This window comes from Cataglyphis hispanica, chromosome 12 (assembly GCF_021464435.1).
Source record: "Cataglyphis hispanica isolate Lineage 1 chromosome 12, ULB_Chis1_1.0, whole genome shotgun sequence".
Classification (NCBI taxonomy): Eukaryota; Metazoa; Arthropoda; class Insecta; order Hymenoptera; family Formicidae; genus Cataglyphis; species Cataglyphis hispanica.
This window is the reverse complement of record NC_065965.1, coordinates 866,346-886,861: the sequence shown is the minus strand read 5'-3', so window position 1 is coordinate 886,861 and position 20,516 is coordinate 866,346. Positions and strand designations below refer to the sequence as shown.

Below are 20,516 nucleotides of genomic sequence, written 5' to 3'. Positions count from 1 at the left end.
CCCCCCCCTCCCCCTCCCCCTTCCCGCGTATCATCAAGAAGCCGCCTAGCATGCTGCTCGCGCGAGATAAGGTCGCTCTGGCCTCTTAATTGCTCGTTTCCTGTCTAGAAGGCTCCTTTGCCTCACCTCGGCTTCGTCTTTGACTCGAGTCTGCCGATCAATCTTCTCTAGATAGCGTGCTCAATACCGAAGAAACATTAAGATGCTCTTGCTAATCATAGATCGTAGAATGTTTTATACGATAATATCGATAGTTTTGATATTTACACGGCGAATTGAAATATTTTGTCAAGATTCTTGGTCTCTTTTTTTTTTTTTTTAAATTCTAACTAATAACATGGGTTCTATCGAATCTTGTAGAAAAATTCCAGATATTTTTGTACAAAATTGCAGGTAATAAAGATATTTTTACGAGATTTTTTGGTGCAATTTTGCAGAATAAATTTCTTTATTGTGTACGCGCGTTTTTTCTAATGCTTTTCATCCATATGCGAAAGAAAAAACGCAAAGCACTTAAGTTTCAAGTACTAGATTCACGAATGTGTGGAAAAAAATTGAATAGCTCGTCGAGAAATTTTTAATTTAACATTTCCATTTTTTACTAGATAATACAAATTAAAATAGAAAAAATATACTACACATTCAATATTTTATTAAGACAGTGAATATATAAACTGAAATAAATATATATTTATAATATAAATATTTGAAACATAATTCACAATTTGGCAGATTACCTACTGCTTACAATGTAAAAGCAAAATTATCAGAGAAAAAAATTTTTTTCCAATTTCCCGAGTCCCAATAAAATTCCATGAAAATTTCTTCGATTTTTCCAGATACGAAAAAAAATTCCCTGAGAATTCCACGAGGCTTTCCATGCTTTTCCAGAGACTAAACACTCTGTTAGAAATTTCTAAATTTTTAGTGTATGTAAATTTGTATGAATAGATAACTTTCTACGAATACATTATTTGTCGGGCGATTAAAATTTCTCACATAATTAGAAAACTTTGATGCTCAACTCGTAATCTTGTTAGATATCTACGAAATATTATCCCAGGGAAAAATTCAATAAATCGTTAAATTATTTTTCTCAAATTCACCGAGACTGCCGAGGGGAGAGGGGCGGGGGCGGGGACTGAACCGTAGGTTTTGCGTAAATCGCAATTACACGTTATCCTCGTGAAACCGGTTTCGATCGCGTGCCAAGGCACGTACGACGAACTCTTGACACGGTCGTCGTGGTCCGCTCGCTCGAAATATCATCACGTCCGTAAATACGGACATTAAACGAAAGGACGGATGACGCATTTTCCGAATAATCTCCAATTTCATTCTTCCGACAATTCCCCCGTATCTTCATCATGGTCCCCCATAGATTGTCCAAAATTTCCGATAATTCATCCTCTCGAAGACCCCCCACTTCGAACCGAAGGGTCGACGCTTGTTACCGTCGATGCAGAACCTAGATAAAGTATGATTCGGCAACGGTCTTATTTTTCAGGAAAACACGCGTAATTTTGAGCTACGTAGATGAATATTAATTTCCGTGGGACATTTACGTGGCCAAAAAATTACTTTAATATATTTTTCTGTATTTTTATTATATATTTTTATTTATTGTAATATATATTTTTAATGTATTATTTATAAGCTTTTAATGTATTTTGATTATTTATTATTCAAATATGTATTTTTATTACTTATAAGCTTCTTTTATAAGAGAGAGAGAGATGATTTTATAACACAATTTAATATGATAAGAGAAAGAATTGTATATTTATATTTTTATTGTTACTTATTTGTATGAAAATTAAGGTCAGCCTTTCGACATCCAAAAAGTATGTAAACTTTGGAAGATTTATGAAGTCATGATAAAATGTGATGCAACGGGTGTATTATCTAAGCCCGGTTATCGTCAAGAAGCATGGCTACCGGAGCCTTTCAGTGTCTTAAAGATTTAATATAGAACCAAAGATAGACTCTCTAATGCATCATTGTGTCGTCACTGTTTAACTAAGATAGATAAATAAAAAGTCGAAGAAGCAGAAAAACATTTCAATTATATCTCAGCTGAAAGCTAATCAATTTTAAATATAACTTAAAATAAAATGATCCATTATTCTCCTCCGAGATTATTTTACGTTCGTATTTAATGGTTAATAGTTGTTTAAAATTATTTTATAGACACGCATTAAGGTAATTATAACTATAAATGATGAATTTTCCAACAACGTATTTTTTCTCATTCCTATTTCAATATTTTTATGCATATTCTATCATAGATGAAAAATTAAGTATTATTCCCTCTAATTTTTTAGACTTATAATAGAATTAATATTGTATCATAACACATATATTTTGTTTTATATTAGTTTAAATAAATAAAATCAAATTAATAATTAATTAATATTTAATATATAATCATATAATCAATATATAATAACTAATATATTAATAAATAAATATATAAAATTAAATTAATATTTTTAATTTTTCATTTTTTAAATTAAATTAATATTTTTCTATTTTTATACGCAAGAATTTATTCGATGACTGATTAATCATCGACTTCCGAAGACCAAGACATTATACTCCGTCTTATCATTCGCTGTTATTAGCGCGCTTTAAGAGGCTGCGATAAATGAGTCATTTCCATAACATAATGTCTCGCGACAGTAAAAAAAAGAAGAGGAGAAATCAGTAAGATTACAGATTTGCATGTCTAGAACTTGGCTCAATCGGACAATTTGCATAACATTTTCGTGGACGCGATAAGGAACGGGTTTTGAACGCTTGGTCATTTTGTATCCGCGTTGTTGCATATGTCCCAGTTATCCTTTCGAGGATCGGTGGCCTTAATGAGGCGCCTATCGCCCACGGACACGCGGCCTTATCTCCACTCCTCGCTCTTACTTTCTCTTCCCTCTCTCGTACAAAGTGGTAGAGATGCTACCGAATGAACCGCCGACTAATCACCATGTAAGAATTACGCGGCCGTACTACGCGTCGTGTAACGATTATCATTAACGGTTATTAATGACATATCTCGTTTCGACGATTGCTCATCAGGAAAAATCACGCTGTAGAAAAAAAAAACTATTTGAAATATCACGTAGATATGAAAGGAAATTAATATTTTAGGAAATAAGTATATTTTAAGGAAATTAATACAAGTAGACCGATAATTTAAGGATATTTAGTAGGAAAAAATTGTTTAAATTAAAAAAAGATATATTTTTTACATTTATACTGTTTGAAAAATCAAATAAATAAATTCGAATTATAAAAGAGTTAAAATATCACAAAACAATATGGTTTTTGATGTCTTTGTAAAAGAAAATAGTTGAAATTAATATTTTTAATTATATAATTTTAATAATTAAATATAATATAATTTTATTAAATATAATTATATTAAATTATATTAAATATAATTTAATATAATTTTAATAATTAATATTCTTAATTTATGAAAAACTTTTGATCGTGAATACTTCCTGAAATCAACCATAGAAAAAGTGAGTAATTTACAAAAAAAGAGAAAGAGAAATAATATTTTTCTACAATTTTTAGTAAATATAATTTCTAAACAAGTATATGGATCTAAATCAAATTTTGCACAAATATTTATTAAATATTTTCTTAATATTTGTAAACATTTTTATTTCGTTTGCAATATTTTTTTTTCTTGTCAAATTTATCAATAAGTGCTACAATACGCGATTTTCCATAAGAGTCAATAGTAAACTTTAAATTTAAATAATTTCCGAGAAATTTCAAATCGCTTTTGTCAATGTTTTGACACTTTGACACATACGTCCTTAAAAACATCCTACAAAATTTCCGCTCAAATCGAACTCAATAGTGAAACAGAATGGGCGATTGTGTAATAACAGCAACGACGATAACGCTGCACAAGACGATATATTGCCAAAATATGCGATGTTATTCCAGGATCACCAGGAGACCCGAGCATTCTCGAGTGTGCCTTCTACGTGTCCTAATAGTTTCTACATAAAAAGCGTGCAAAATGCATTCTGCAAAATTAGCACTTCAATTTAGAATTTTCATATTAACGTGACGTGGAAATTACAATTAAAAACAAATGTACAATTAAATACACACTATGTTAAATATTAATTAAAAATTTTTTTTTTAATATTATTGTTATTTATTTCTGTAACTTTTAATTCCTTTTTCCATTCTCTAAAAATATTTATCTAAAGAACGCAAGAGTTTATTTGCAAATAAATATTATATGTATAGAAGAATAAATTAAATGGCAGCAATTTAATAATAACGATGCTGACATATTTCCTGAATCGTGATTAATTTAACAATAACTTCCGCGATCAGGTCCATAAAAAAAAAAAACTATAGTACGTACTACTTTCCACATTTAACTTTATCTAGTCGCTTGACCAATCGATTTGTACCTATCGTGTTTAATAGTACAGCGATACCGGACGAGTGTTTCATTGAAAGGACTACGCTTCTAGTATCCATAAGTCACGTTTAAAGCCGCTGTGACTGGGCATTCATTTCCATAACTGTACCCGCCACTCCGATACGATGATCCGATAATTCTTCGAGCGAAACGTCGACGCGCAGCGTCGAATAAGAAACGGAAAAGATGGAGCGAATCAACCGTTAACGACGTAAGTCTCTCACCGATGAGATATATAAGAAGAGCATCCAATCGCACAAATCTATTGCTGCAATATCCCGCGTGCTTATATTTAATTACTTCCGTATCGGCGATCTTAGGTAGTGGCGAACTGCGCGTATAATTGCGAAGTGGCATGGATTTTTTGTCAGAGCGTCTGCTCAAATTTTGTAAAAAAAATTCCCTCAATTTGCAGTATTTTTTTTGTTAAAAATACCAAGTGAAGAGAAAAATTTTTAATGCAATTTCGTAAAATAAATTCTTTTATTTCTCGCGTTTTCTAATGTTTTTCATTCAAACGAAGGAAAAACACAAAGCCATGTAAGTTTCAAGTGCTAGATTTACAAAGGTACTGAAGAAAAAAAAAAAAAAAACTGAATAGTTTTCGTTTTAAAATAAAAATTCTTAATTTGCATTTTTTCACTAAAGATTAAAATGAGGAATATGAGCTGCATATTCAATATTTTGTTAAGACATTCAATGTATAAGCAGAGATACAGATATATATTTATAATATATTTTGAATACCTAATTCACAACTTGATTTATAGCGTACTGCTTAGAATTGCAAAAGCAAAATTATCAAAAAGAGAGAATTTTTTTTTTTAAATTCCCCGAGTCTCAATAAAATTCCATGAGAAATTTCTCTCATTTTTCCAAAAATATTCCAGATTTTCCATGTTTTCCAGCAAATGGACACCCTGTTTTTACATTACTTTATTTTTTATTATACACAAAGTGCGATATATCCATATTTATATATGGAAAATGCAATTGATCGTCGAATATCGTGATAATTAACATAAAGGCGCCAACCCATTTCATCTTTAGAATTGAATTCGTATTATTCCACGGCGCGATTAAAATGATTAAGATAGCGACAAGTGTGTTGCTAATAAGGGTCAGAACACCGCTACTAGACGCTGTTCCACAGACTAAAAGTGCGATACACAGTACTTTGATTCATTATTAGAGGGGGTCCCAAGAGAGAACGAGAAGAGGGCTAGAGAAAGAGGAGGCGAGACGACGACGACGACACTCGTGTAGATTGGCAGCTGCAACACGCGTACAAGGAGAACGAGATGAAAGAAGAAGAGAGGGAGGGGGGGAGAGTAAGTAAAATGATAGAGAGGAGAAGGAATAGTCGGAGATATCGCGAACACACAGTCACTTGTTCTCGACTAATGTGTTAATATGCGAGATATATGTATCTCGTTATCTTTGCTTTACAAAAACTGTAGAATTGATTTTCGACGAAATTCTTTTTTTTTTTTTATCACATAAAATTCAGGCAGGAGAGCCTTTTCCGGTTGAAAATGTTGATATAATCTCGATAATCGACATCTGACATTATTTGACATTTGACTCGTTATTTAACAATGAAAAAACTTAATACATTTTCTGTTAAAGACAAGTTTAAATTTCTCCCTTAGATGAAAAACTTGCTGCAATAAATGCAAGATATCCCATAGACGGAGCCTATAGATCCCATAGAAAATATTCAACGATAAATAAAATGGAAAATAAATAAAAAAAAATAAAAATAAAAGAAAATAAAAATAAAATAATATAATAAAAAAAAAATAAAAATAAAATAAAATAATAAAAAATAAAAAATTTGCGAGGTACAAATTATATCTGTCGTCATACAAGGACGTCAGGATTGTTTATGCTTGCGGGGACAGTGCCCCATTGCCCTTGTTTGAATATACACGAAGCTCATTGAAGTGATAAGGAGACATAAGATAATGAAATAAAAATATTTAATTCAATCGTAAATTTTAAAATGTAATTTAACTTCTTTTGCATGTATGTGGAATAGAAATTTCATAAAATATGCATGCACGATATCTTCATTAATAGAAGGGGAAAAAAAAAAAACTGATATTTTGTGTAGAAAAAAATAAGAGTAATCTGTATCACTTCAAATACATAAACTTTTATGGAAAGCTATTTCGAAAATTTAACGCACTTCCAACATATGTCGCGGGTTCTATTGAAAACTTTGTCCTCTCTTTTCATTTCCCTAGGCAATAAATATTCCAAGCTAAATTGTTTTCCAAAGTTACATCCGAGCGATCGCAAGTCATCTCGAATCATAAAAAGAGAGGGAGAGATGTTTGCCTTTATACCTGCACACCCCTAGGGATCACCCCTTTTACCGATCTCATCCTCCAATCCCTTTACTAAATCAGTATTAAGAGTGACATTACAGCCTTGACAATTCTCTCTTGATTTTATGATTTCCTATGATTATCTATTTATCTATTTATTCTATTTATCTAATTAAGATTGATATGCGTCCAATAGTAAACATAAAATACAAAATTTATTTATAAAATTGAATTAATTAAATATATTATTTTTTAAATATATTATTTATATTATACTTTTATTTATATAAATAGATATATAAATATAAATTCAATCTAAATCTTTTTTCGTAACGTAAAAAGAAATTTCAAATAAATAAAACTTCAACGCATAATTCAATCTTTAACAGTTTTAATTTCAATTTTCATTCTTTATCATCGTCATAAGTGTCTTTGAATCGATCACGTCAGCTGCGAAAGTCCACGGATACGATAAAGAAGATAATAATAATTCAACTCTCTACTGGCGAACAATCCCGCGGAACATTTATTCCTCCGCCGAAATAAAAGCGTATAGAAAGTCGTTATCCGTCAACGAGGGCATAATCGGATACCTAAAAATTCTCAAAGGGTTTAGCATTTTCCATAGATAGAGCCGTGTAAATAATCAAAGTACACGGCTACGTGCGAATGAATATTTATGACGACGTGTCATGAATTATTATAATTCCGTTGGCGGTGAATGCACGACGAGTGAATACGGCCGTGTCTCGCCGCTTGTGGACATAATGGCTTAAATTAACGACACGGTTGTGATTCCCACCCCCTCCCCCCCGAGACGGCCGATCGAGCTCGTGTACGTATTACGTAACAATTGCGAGAGACTTATGCGTTCCGCGTCGCATTTATGTGTCTCGATCGCGATTTTTTATAAACCTTTCGAGCTAAGTTATTTCCTATCCGCGGGCAAATCGCCCGTCTCTCTCTCTCTCTCTCTCTCTCTCTCTCTCTCTCTCTCTTTCTCTCAAAGCTGCCATATAAATCGATCGTTGATACGACCGAGGAAGCTTAATGGAGTATCGATCATTTCGCGGTGTCGAATGTCAACGAGTATATACTCCCCTCCCTCTCTCTCACCCCGCGCTCTATTTATATACTATTTTTTTTTCTAAACCTGATTACGTGCGGTAAAAGCGTTCTATGATTTATATATGCGAAATAGCGTCGTAAAATTGCAAATTCGTGTCTAGTTATACAGTCTAAAAAGGTGAGGGTAAAAAGACGCAGTGTATTATATACGGTCCCCATATAATAACCGATAGACAAGGATATAACAAATTGTAATGCATTAATTTCCAAATGACACATATGTATGGGTCAATAATAATAAAAAAAAAAATATATAATAAAGAAATAAGTGTATATGTTGTAGTTAGATTACATAATCCGTCATTTTATAAAACGCCTAGGCATTTTATAAAGTGCGGCCACATTCTTAAATTAATTATTATTATTTATAATTAATTAAATATTTAAATTATTGTTTTGAAAATGAGATCATTTTACAATTTTTTAACAGTGCGTTTTTATCGATTTTATTCTATATTACATTTGATAAAATAGTCATAATAAATGTGCTTTTAACTTTTTTTTCGCGTTTATATTTCTTTGTCTTATTTGAGAAAATATATAAGATATTAAAACAAAAATTTTATTTATTTTTTTTATTATTTGTTCTCAAACTTTCTCAGGAATTTTATTTATGTTATTTTTATAAAACCTTAATTGTAATAAATACAACAAATAATCATAAATACAAAAAAAAAAACAAATTCTTAGCTAAATTATAAAATATTACTTTTTCAATTTTTATTAACTAGAATATTATTAGAGATAATTGTCTACGAGATATTGACTGATATCTCGCGTGAGATACAGATGCTGATCGATATAAATCAGACGTCAAAGTATTGATGACCTCGATCGATGGCGCAAAAATGCATTTTTGAGGAATTTCGCGACAGGTCATCATAAAATTTCAACTTCGAGAGATACATATTCATATCGGCATTCTTCCCGTATATAGAGATTGCACAGTGTCGTTGAAAGTTAGAGCGTACCCGTTACACGTCCCACGACCGGACTCTGTTTCTCTCTCTCTCTCTCTCTCTCTCTCTCTCTCTCTCACTCTTGATAGTGCAGCCGTGTAACGAGCCGTAATCTCGCGGTAATTTACGAAATGACAGTCCATAAATATTTCGTCCGTAAATTGTGATTACGGGTTTGATCGACTCTCGTTCCCTTCCCCCCGCTCCCCGCTCCCCAGTCTCTTCTTTCCGCTTTCGTACTCCTTAACTGTAACCACGGCCACTGCGTCGTTCGAGTTTAGCGAATCGCTAAAGGAGAACGGACACCGTTCGACGGAAATCGAAATACGGGACGCGCGGACACGCTCGTTTAGCGAGTAACGAGTTCGCGGACTCTCTGAGGTACGTGATGAGATCCCAAAATAAAAGGATTAATTTTTACAGGACCGGAAGATATAATAAATTTCGCATCGCGCAAAGATATACAGGATGCCTATTCAAATCTTGTAGAAAAAATTTCCTGAAACTTCCCTGATTTCCCAGGTATTTTCCTTTAAATTTTCAGGTAAAGGAAATATTTTAAAGATATAATAAAAAATATGTACTGTATATTCAATGTTTTATATGTTAAGATATTGAATATACTAACAGAAATAAATATATATATATATATATATATATATATATATATATATTTATATATATTATATATATTATATATATTAATTTTCTAATTATGTTCAAATTATGTTTAAAAAAATATATATATATTTTAAAACATAATTTACTTAGTTTGCCGAGTGTTTACAATATAAGAAAAAATTATAAAATCATTAAATAAAAAATTTTTAAAGAAATTCCTCGAATCCCAATAAATTTCTATGAAAATTCCCTGATTTTTCCAGGCATAAAAAAATCTGTGTGAATTCCAGATTTATTTTTCATATTTTTCCAGGTAGTAGACATTACAATTATCCTACATTATCAATATTATTACTTAAATGCCAAATAATCAACGTATTGAAATTAAATATAATTTAATATATTATAAATTATATATTTAATATAATTTAATATAATAAATATATATAAATATATATTATAACATTATTATATATATTTTTTTTTATAATTCCTCGAGTCCCAATAAAATACCACGAGAATTCTCTTGATTTTTTCAGATCGAAAAAAAAAAATCCTTAAAAATTTCCAAGCTTTCCATGTTCTCTTCTAGGGAGTGGACTCCCTGCAAGATCAGATAGAGAGAAGACATTACCGTTTCTTCGAGAGGAGCGTGTAGGACTCCTTGGTCGCGGCGCAGATCCTCATCCGCATTTTGCGCACGGCCCTTTTGCGCACTCCACCTTCGAGAACTGGCATCCAGATGAAGGGTCCCGCTCTTCCACTTTCTTCCCCTCTCGTCTCACCACCCACTGCCCGATGACGGACTATCGCCGCGACGACACCTTGCCGATCACTTTGCGCCACAGGCGCGTTCTCCGCCCCTCGACGACGACGTGGCGGATCTCGCATTCGACTCACGTCGCGATCGGCATGACGCGATTAATCCCCCTCCCCCCCCTCTCTCTCTGTTGCCCTCCCTCCCCCCCTCCTCCTCCTCCTCCTCCTCCTCGTCGCTCTTTCAACGATGAGAAAAGGAGAAAGAGCGCGCGCACAATAATTATTTCGTCCGCTCGGCTGATTTTTCCGTCGCAGTCGCGGGTGAATATAATTTACAATCGTCGAGCTCCTCCCCGTTGCTGTCCTCCCTTATCTCGAGGTCGACCGTCGTCCTCCGCCCTCCGCTCCGGCGATTCTCGCGGTTGATTTCTCGTCTTCGTCTTTCCTCCTCCTCTCGCGCTCGACTCGAGAGTCTCCGCCGTTCGCCTCTCGTCTATTCGATAACCATTATCGAGATAAGAGCGTTCCTCCGTGAGCGCGTGGCCCGCGGGCTCGTGAGTGCTTTTTTTAATGGATAGCGCGACGTCTCTCGATGGTTTCGTGTGCTTTTGGCACGCGATCCGAGATCCTATCGGAAGATAGTGACAGATTGCGTGCACGGACAATCTATATGTATTTTCGACGACTCGGATTATTTGCTATTTGTTATTTGAATTTATAACGAAGCTCTGAAGAGAGATATATATATATATATATATAAGGCGTGTATGCATTTTATATTTTAATTAGATCAATTGAATTCTTGTAGGTCTTTTAAAGTCAATTATCTTGAAAGATTATTATATCTTTTTTTTTCACAAATAAAGAGAATAGCGATGTTTTAAAAAAGTTAAAAAGAAATAATTTTTTTCATTTTTTATGTAAATCAATTTTATCAATACGCGGTTATTAAAAAAGTCCTTGTACTTTAAGTGTGATTTTAATTCTTGTAATTTCAATTTATAAAAAATATATAATTTAAAAACAGAATAATAAAAAAATTATTTATAAGTTCAATCTTTCAGCTCTTGTAAGTCTTGAATATAATAAACCTTTTGCAAATACTATATGTTTATAAACTAATTAATTTATTTATAAACTAATTAATTAATTAAATTCTTTCAATTCTCTCTTATCTTTATGTACTGTTTTTTTTTTCTTATATATATAATTTTAATTTATAAAAAATATATAATTTAAAAAGACAGAATAATCAAAAAATTGTTTCATAAAATATATTTATAAAACAATTAATTTAATTATTTAGAAACTAATTAATTATTTAATTTCTCCTTTCAATTTTTTCTTGTTTTTAGATATTGTTTAGCTTCTACAATTTCTCGATGTCATCCCTACAGATAATAGACGGCACTTTTAACGCAAGAAAAAGATCGCACGTTGTCAGATTTAAAAACTCGAATGATTAACAACGTAATAAAAGCTTTACCGAGAACTTTAATTTATTACACTGCCTTTATATATGGCAAAAATAGAAAACACTTCTCAGATAACGACGTAAAACTTGGAAAGACTTCTCGCATCTCACATTTGGTATATCAAATATTTATAAATTAAAAACTACAAGAGAATCAACTCATATTTTTAAAATAGTCAGAAACTATATATATATGTCTCTCTTTTTTTCGAATAATATGTAGATGATAATATTAATTCAGAAAGTTAATATTTTACTCGAAAAAATTTCCACAGCAACAAGTAATGTAGCGAGATATTCAAGACCGTTAAAAAAAACAATCGTAAAACATATGTATACGTAACAATAATAAACCGTACAGAAAGTTAACCGTAAAAAAAAAAGTTAAATGCGAACCGAGATGAATTTACGCTGTTAAGTTACTTACGATCAATCAACTTAAGAGAAGCCAATAATCCTCCGGGTGAGAAGAAAGACAACGCGCTATTATCTGCGGCTGTTGTATCTCTCGGATTTTTCCGGGAAACGAGAGACTCTCGGTCGAGCGTAAAGACCTTTGATTCGAACGCACGTAGTCTCGGATCTTCGCAATCGAGATCGAAAAGAGTTTAGGTGACAGTTGATCGATTAGCGCACACGCGTATTCGGTTAACACTTAACACTGTCTACAAAAGTATATTTCTCACTCACGGAGATGATGGAAATTGAGAGTCGAGTTTATGCGATCGGAAGGCAGTAACAACCGATTGCGACTGTGCTTATCGGCCTCCTCGCATTGTCTTTGTTCGCGCGCGGAGCTTTGATAAGGGAAAATCTTCGGATTCCCAAAGCAGCACTTCACACGCGTTCGATTGACCACTAAATCGACACTAAGTCATTTAAGTCCGTTTAACGTCAGAAATTATCACACACAATTATAATACAACGCGTTATAAAACAACGTACTTTCAAAATCACTCTGTACGATTACGAGCATATTTATAGCAGAAAAGAAAAAAAAATCGCTTGCACGTCGATAATCTTCGATATCTGTATATCTGTGTTATATCACACCGACCTGACACGCGGTAGGACACGACGACGCACGTGCGCGTGGACGGCACGACAGAACGATAGTGACGGCACGCGAGACGAGGGGGCATGCGCCGCCGCATGCGTCACGCACGCGCCCCCTCCACGGCGTCGTAAGACCCCGGCGGGGTCGCCGATAGGGGCTAAGGATGAAGAGGGAACGAGAGCCGCCAGTATGCCGGCACACAGGCCCCCTCCGGACGCGGATGGAGTGGGGGAGAGAGTAAGATATCCGCTGTTCCTCGAGTCTCTCGCCTACCTTCTTCCTTCTCTGTCTATCTTCCCGCCGCATATACTGTCGCGTATACTTTTCCTCCTGTGTATATGTGTTCTTTTTTTTTCTCCTTTTTTCCCTGCGAACGACGGGTATCCGTTTATAGCGCACCTACGCCTCTTCCTCTAGCGATATTACCTCAGGCGAGACCGAGACTCTCGTGACAGTGGACTCGGAGGACGATATTAGAGCGTTGCGTATTTTTTTGAATGATTTCAGGATTGCAGTTGTATTTATTGGAGATTTAAAGATTGTAAAGATTCGATATTAATTTCGATATTAATATCAATGATACCTGATAGAAAAATATAGAAATGTCTTTTATTGAAAATATAGAAGTTTTTTTTTTTTTTTAGTAAACCTCTCAATGTAAAAAATAAATCTAAATTTATGGGTTAAAACGTGATGGACGGATGGTTTCAAAGAAAATTAATTTTTCTTTTAAACTTCCACAAGGAAAATATATATGCACCGTGCATAACGATTTAATTTAAAAGAAAAATTAATCTTCTTTGAAACTGACGCACTATCAGCCGCTTGATATTCGGCTTGGTAAATTTAAATTTGTGATTAAAAAATATTTTATAGATGAGATAAACAGCGTCTATTCAAATTTTGTAAAAAAAATTCCCTGAGGATTCTTTGATCTTCTAAGTATTTTTGTTTAAAATTCCAAGTAAAAAGAATATTTTAAACATTTTTCGTGATGCATTTTCCTTTTCACTCATATAAAGGGAAAACACTTACAAAGCCACTTAAATTTCAAGCGCTAGATTTACAAAGGTACTGAAAAAAAAAACTGAATAATTTCGTTAAAATAACAATTTTTAACTTGCGTAATATTTTCATTTTTTATCATTAAAAATTAAAATAAAGAATATTCAATAAAATAAAGCATATTTCATTAAAATATTTCATATGAGATAGATATATATTTATGATATATTTTAAATACATAAATCACAATTTGGTTTATTGGCGGATTAGTTGCTGCTTACAATAAAATTGCAAGAGTAAAATTATGAAAAAGAGAATTTTTTTCACAAATTCTCCGAGTCCGAAAATTCCATGAAAATTCTCTGATTGACAGGTTGTAAAAAAATTCTCTGAGAATTCCAGGTTTTCCATGTTTTTCCAGGAAATAGACATTCTGGATAAAAAAATCTATACTTTTAACTAATATTTTTTAAAAGAATGCGAATAAAAATTTGATAAGGGATAAATAATTTTTATATCCCGTGTGCAATTTTTATTTTGACGCAAGATCAGTTTGCTGAAAAAATTATCATGAAACGAATATTGTCAGACAGGTAAGTCGAAATTCGATATACTTCGACGTACTCGAAAGTGTCTAATCATCTCGCATATATAACAGCATTCCTTTGATTTACAATAGAATGCATTATTCATGAGATTCAATATACCAGCAAGGTGAGCGTAGTTCACAGTCAAAGTTTAGCAGCGATAACAGTGACTTTGAAAACCAGCACAGCAACTCTCGAAACTCAAGCATTTCCAGAAATCTCCCAGATGGCTAATCAAAGGTGAAGGGATACGTGTTGCAACATTATTTTTATCAATTAGCTTATTAATTATTATCAATTATTTTATTAATTATATAACGAGTCATAAATTATTTTAATATTCCAGCGACGTGTCGCCAGCCAATGCAAAGGCGGAAAGTGAAATCGCGCAATTTTTCTCAGACCGTAGAGTTCTCGTAACAGGTGGCTTGAGCTTCCTGGGGAAGCTTCTGATCGAAAAATTGTTGCGGTAAGCATAAATCAACTACCGTCAAACTTGCGAAAAATTTTCTACCACACATTATTATTATTTCACGCAAAATGTTGCGCATCTCTTGCACAGATCCTGCCCGAACGTTGCGATAATATATGTACTCGTAAGAAGAAAAAGTGGAAAGGGTCCTCAGGCACGCGTGCAGCAACTTGTTGAATTGCCCGTAAGGTCTTTTTCTTTCTATTCATTCCGTAAAATATTTCGTAAAAATATCATCTTCATCCTTCGAAAAAAAAAAAAAATCAAAATAAATAAATAAATAAATGATAAATGATATAATATTATTTAAATATAAAATTGTTGATATAAATATTGATGTTGTTTTTTATTTATATATCTTATTATTATATTAATTTATTTATTAGGGATTGGTAAAAAAAAAAAATTGTTATGTCTTTTAGTTTTACGAGAGACTGAAGAAGGAGCAGCCCGACTTCTTGCAGAAATTAAGAGTGATCGAGAGTGATCTGAACATGACAAATTTAGGTTTGTCTCCGCAAGATCGGGCCAGGCTGCTCGATACGAATGTTATTTTTCACGGTACGGCGATCATACGATCCAATCAAAACCTTCGCACCATGGCGAACGTTCATGTGCAGAGCACGAAGCAGATGCTATTGTTGGCGAAAGAGATGCCCGATCTTAAGGTAATGATCTCATAATAATTATATTGTAAGAGTTACGTTGAGAGTTCGTCGCGGCAAACCGCAAATTTTCAGGCTTTTGTTTATCTGTCGACCGTCTTCGCTCATTCGCCAATCCAATCCATCGAAGAGAGACATTACCCTCCACCCATGGAGACCGATCAATTATTATCGCTGTTAAATACCTTGAACGACAACAAGCTGGAGGCTATCGCACCGGCGTGAGTGTTACTTCAAGATAAAAACGTTTTTTTTTTTTAAAAAAGATTTAAATAAGAAATTTGACGTAGAAAAAGACAAGAAATTGTCCTCACGTCGCTTCGTTTGAGTTAAATAAAATATTTTTCACGAATCGTGCACAGTTTTTCAATCGATCAAATTATATGTACTTTGCGAATCTTTTACCAATTCAATTAGAGAAAAATATTTAAATATTTTTAATATATTTTAAACACAAAATATGAGAGAAAAATTATGAAAGAGAAAATTTTCAAACAGTTTTTCCAAGTCCCGATACAATTCCGTGAGAATTCCCTTGTTTTTCCAGGTAAAAAAGAAATTCCGAGACTATTTCAAGCTTTCCATACATTTTTCCTACAAGATCAAATCTATTTTTTCAAAAAAAAAAAAAAAAAACCCTTTTTTTCTGATTTCTCCCCACCTTCCCCCCTCCATTCGCATTCTCTTAGAGCAGATTTTTTGATTCGCATCCGATAGATTGATTGGCAACTGGCCCAGCATATTCACATTCACGAAAGCAATCGCGGAGAACACGGTGCTGCAATGCAGTGGCAACACTATACCAGCGTGCATCGTGCGAGCGTCCGTCGTGACTTCGACCTGGAAGGAGCCGATCGTGGGCTGGGCTGACAGCGTGTACGGGCCCGTTGGCCTCTTGGTCGGCTCGAGCCTCGGTTTATTGCGCACAATACATTGCCACACCGACAAAAAGCTCGACTTCATACCGGCCGATTACGTGACGTCGAGCCTGATCGCCGCCGCCTGGCACACCGACGAGAGGTGAGCTCATTAATTCTTAAGTCTGTTTGAATGAATATTTTTTTTTTTTTTACCAAGACGGAATAATGATCGCGATGTAGGTAAGCACGAATAAAAAAAAAAATAATACAATACGACAAGTTAATTAATTACTATAATTATTATTTCCCTTCGATCGAGGGTAGCTACTCAAATCCTGTAAAAAAAAAAAAATTCCCTGAAAATTCTTGATCTTCCAGATATTTTTGTTGAAAAGTTGGTGAAAAGAATATTTTAAAAAGATTTTTTTGGTGCAACTTTCGAAATAAGTTTCTTTATGCATTTTCTAATGTTAAGTTCTAATAATATATATTTTAAATATATATTTTAAATATAATTCTCTTAATTGACTTGCCAACTGCTTACAGTATAAGAACAGAATTATCAAAGAGAAGATTTTTAAAAAGAATTCTCTGATTGCCAATAAAATTCCATAAGAATTCCCTGATTTCTCCAGAAATGAAAGAAATAAAAATGCTGGAAAACATTGAGAAACATGGAAAACTTGGAATTTCTTGAGAATTCCCTGAGAATTCCCGGTTTTTCACGTTTCTCCATATTTTCCAAAATTCTCATTTTTCTTGCTCTTGAAGAAATCAGGGATTTTCTCATGGAATTTCCTGGAATTCCCTGAGAATTCCAGGCTTTCCATGTTTTTCCAGGAAGTAAATACCCTGAATTATTCAATTTTCATGCTTTTTCTTCTTTATAAAAATACGAAATTTAAAGCTGCTACACTTTCGGGGTGGAAATTTCTTTAACGAAGTTTCACACTTGGATCTACTATCCAATTTTTGTCAATAGGAAGGTGAAGAAAAATTTTAAAGTAGACGTGAACACCGGCATCGTGCCGGACGTGGAAAGGGTGAAGGTGTACAATTGCGTGTCGTCGTGTCAAAGTCCGATAACCTGGCGAACGTTCCGAAAACACGTACGCGACCACGGATCGAAGATACCGGGTGCAAAAAACATCCGGCTACAGTGCATGTTTTGGAACAGTAGATTATGGATACATAAGATCCTCGTGTGTCTGTTCCACTTGTTGCCCGCGGTCATGGTGGACGCGGTGGCCAATCTCACCGGTCGGAATTCAAGGTCAGGCATTTTTCTTTCATCTCTCTTACTTATAATATTTAAAGTACGCGTTTTATGAATTGCAGGAGACATTAAAGCGTGTTGTGACAAAATTCTTGACGATATAAAAAATAAGTGTAACGCAAAGATGTGCCATTCTCTCGGACATACGGTGATGGCTTTCGAATTTTTTATAGATGCTGCAAGATCTACGAGCTGATACACGCTCATCTCTCGGCCACGTCTTACTTTATGACGCGGGAGTGGTACTTCACGAATAACGCGATCATCAAACTGTGGCAACGAATGAACGCGGTGGATCGCGAGATATTCGAGTTCGATATGAGTAATTTTGATTGGGTCGAATACGTGAAACGAATGACACATGGCATTCGTGCATTTGTCAACAAAACCCCGTGGGACGCTGTGAAGGAAGGATTGGCTGAATATGAAACTCTGATCCCCATCGTTCGTTAAAACTCAGCTTGTGTACGTGTTACCGGAACGCGCTTTCTCTATGTAATTTATATAATCGAGAGCTCAGTTTACGACACAGCCACATATTTCTCTTCTTAAATGATATTTTATTATTAAAGACACACGTTGCATCAATTATATATAAAGATATATATATATATATATATATATATATATATATATATATATATTACAAATGACACATTAAGAATCAAATAGTCATTAAGTAGAAAGATAAAATAAATAAATTACATATAATCACTATATTTCATCATAATTTATAAATTATAGTTTGTAGATTTTGCCCTCAACCTTATTACGAACAAATTGTTTTTTTACATCAGCTCGAGAGGTAGTAGAAAATATTAGAAAATACAAGGAAGTAGGAAACTAACGACAGATGATGCGCGATCGGCAGCCAATGAAAGTGGAGATATTCGAAAAAAATCGGAAACACTGTACGTGTGCACGTACGCACCACGTGGTGAGGAACGTCACGCCGCTGATTTATCGATACCAAGGATAGCGCCCGTTTCGGGATCACCGGGTGAAATCTACTATTCACCAGAAATGCGAGTATCTGTGGTGATATTCGAGCATATGTGCTATACGCTCGTAAACCATGCCGACAACAATGCGGGGCCTCTTCGGTCTGATTGTCACTGTTCCAGAACGCAGGAGAGCACGTCACGAAACGTCAGCGATCACGAGGGACACCCCTCTCACGAGAGATGATAAGAATAGATCTTCAGAAACGTATAATCGACGTAATATGTATCACATTCATTGAATCGGATTTGAGATATGCAACTGCTTAAATGACAATTTGTCATTTAAATAAGATCGAATTAAGTTGTGGAAACCGTTAGATGAAATAGAGCATCTATTTTTACTTATTTCATTATCGCTTCAAATGACAAACTTGCAATCAATCTTTTATTTATTTATTTTTTTTTTTTTTAACTTAAAAATTCATTATATTGCATCGTTCCATTTTCCCAAATATTCCGATTATTGCATTTCGTCATATTAAAGGTACTCTAGCAGTATGAGAAATTGATAATTTTTAGGATTTTTTTTTAGAATATTAGAAATTGATTTTCTTGGCGTTTGACACATATTTTTATTAATCTTTAAAAATATGTGTAAAAAAATTAGTTTCTAATATTCTTCAGAAAAAAAGATCCAAAAAAATCATCAATTTTTCATACATATTAAAGTAGATTTAATTAGCCCTTTAATTAGAAGAGCATATCCATTTAAATCTTCGAAAAATGAGAATATTTTCTAGATCTTTTTGCAGCACAATTTGATAAAATTTTTTTTTACAATATTAATACAATATTATTAAGTAAGACTTAAACAAAAATATTCAGCTTAAATTGTTTTATTTTTTTTAAAGTTATACGAATATTTGCAGAGCTCCTCTAATTTTAGGTTGCCGCACGGCGTGCATGAAAACGTTCATCATATCCAAAATGAAAAATCCAATTTTTTGTATTAAACATTACTTTTATTAAACATTACATATTAATAGCTATCTATTATTCAAGCAATTTTTTTTCAAAATTTTGAAAAATAAAAAAATTGCTATATATAATTTCATGTGCACTGTGTATGAAAATATAAACCTCCAAATATTAGCATGACTCAAAAAAAAATTGTTTTACGCTGAAAATTTTTATTTATATACTTAATAATATTATATTAATATCGCAAAAGCCCTTCGTAAATGCCCTTTTAAGTCTAAATGCATTATCGCAGCGCATTATTCCGCATCTCGCGCATTCGTTTCGAAAAGAGCGGTGCAGCAGTTGCAGCATCTACCTACATGCAGTGCGAGTCCGTTCGACCATCTATCTATCTATCTATCTATCTATCTATCTGCCTACCTACCTACCTCTCTACCTACTCACCTACTCGCGCGACCTGTCCCGTTTCCGCGGCGTTTTTGCGTTCCGTTGCTCCGAGGCCGGTTTCTCGCGTGTCCGACATTAAAGCTCAATTTCGTAAATACTGTTGAACTGTTACAACTACTGTTATGAGCTACTGAATTCCCGATTTGTCACGCGGAGAAGAGTATTACGGCCAGTTGCTGCGTCACAGATAAATGTAGGAGTAATTTCTGCATCGAGTTCTATTAAATTAAATCGCTTGGAATCCTCTGATAAATAAATAAAAGAGATGTTTCGCGTGGTAGACGAGAAATGTTTTTCGCGGAGAGGAGAGAAACGCGGTCGGTGAAAGAGATCGTGTCGGATATTAAACAGTGCGAAAAATAGATCCTCCTTGCGGAAACAATATTGCGGAAGGAAAAGAATTGCCCGTGGCATACAATGGCAGAGAAGCAGCGCAGAGAATTATACGCAATATATGCTAATATTCGGATGTAATGTTTGCGGAATAAATATTTG

General features: G+C 33.8%; 2 protein-coding genes across 5 annotated transcripts in view; one reads left to right on the top strand and one right to left on the bottom strand.

Annotated features, from left to right (window-relative positions):
• LOC126853389 (rap1 GTPase-activating protein 1-like) overlaps nucleotides 1–20,516 on the bottom strand; it is a 132,138-nt gene that overhangs the window by 61,002 nt on the left and 50,620 nt on the right. Inside the window, exon 1 of one of the 4 annotated variants that reach the window (XM_050599081.1) lies at nucleotides 10,129–10,416. The exons of the other annotated variants lie outside the window; for them this stretch is intronic. Coding sequence (XP_050455038.1) covers nucleotides 10,129–10,385 — 257 coding nt within the window. The 5' untranslated portion in view covers nucleotides 10,386–10,416. Of the gene's footprint in view, nucleotides 1–10,128; nucleotides 10,417–20,516 lie in introns of those variants that run through there. 4 annotated transcript variants of the gene reach the window in all.
• LOC126853393 (fatty acyl-CoA reductase wat-like) lies at nucleotides 14,509–18,355 on the top strand. Its single transcript, XM_050599090.1, has 8 exons — nucleotides 14,509–14,616; nucleotides 14,723–14,845; nucleotides 14,939–15,032; nucleotides 15,271–15,516; nucleotides 15,589–15,734; nucleotides 16,231–16,533; nucleotides 17,356–17,646; nucleotides 17,823–18,355. Exons 1-8 carry the CDS (start codon nucleotides 14,603–14,605, stop codon nucleotides 18,100–18,102), a joined length of 1,497 nt encoding a protein of 498 aa, XP_050455047.1. The 5' UTR covers nucleotides 14,509–14,602; the 3' UTR covers nucleotides 18,103–18,355.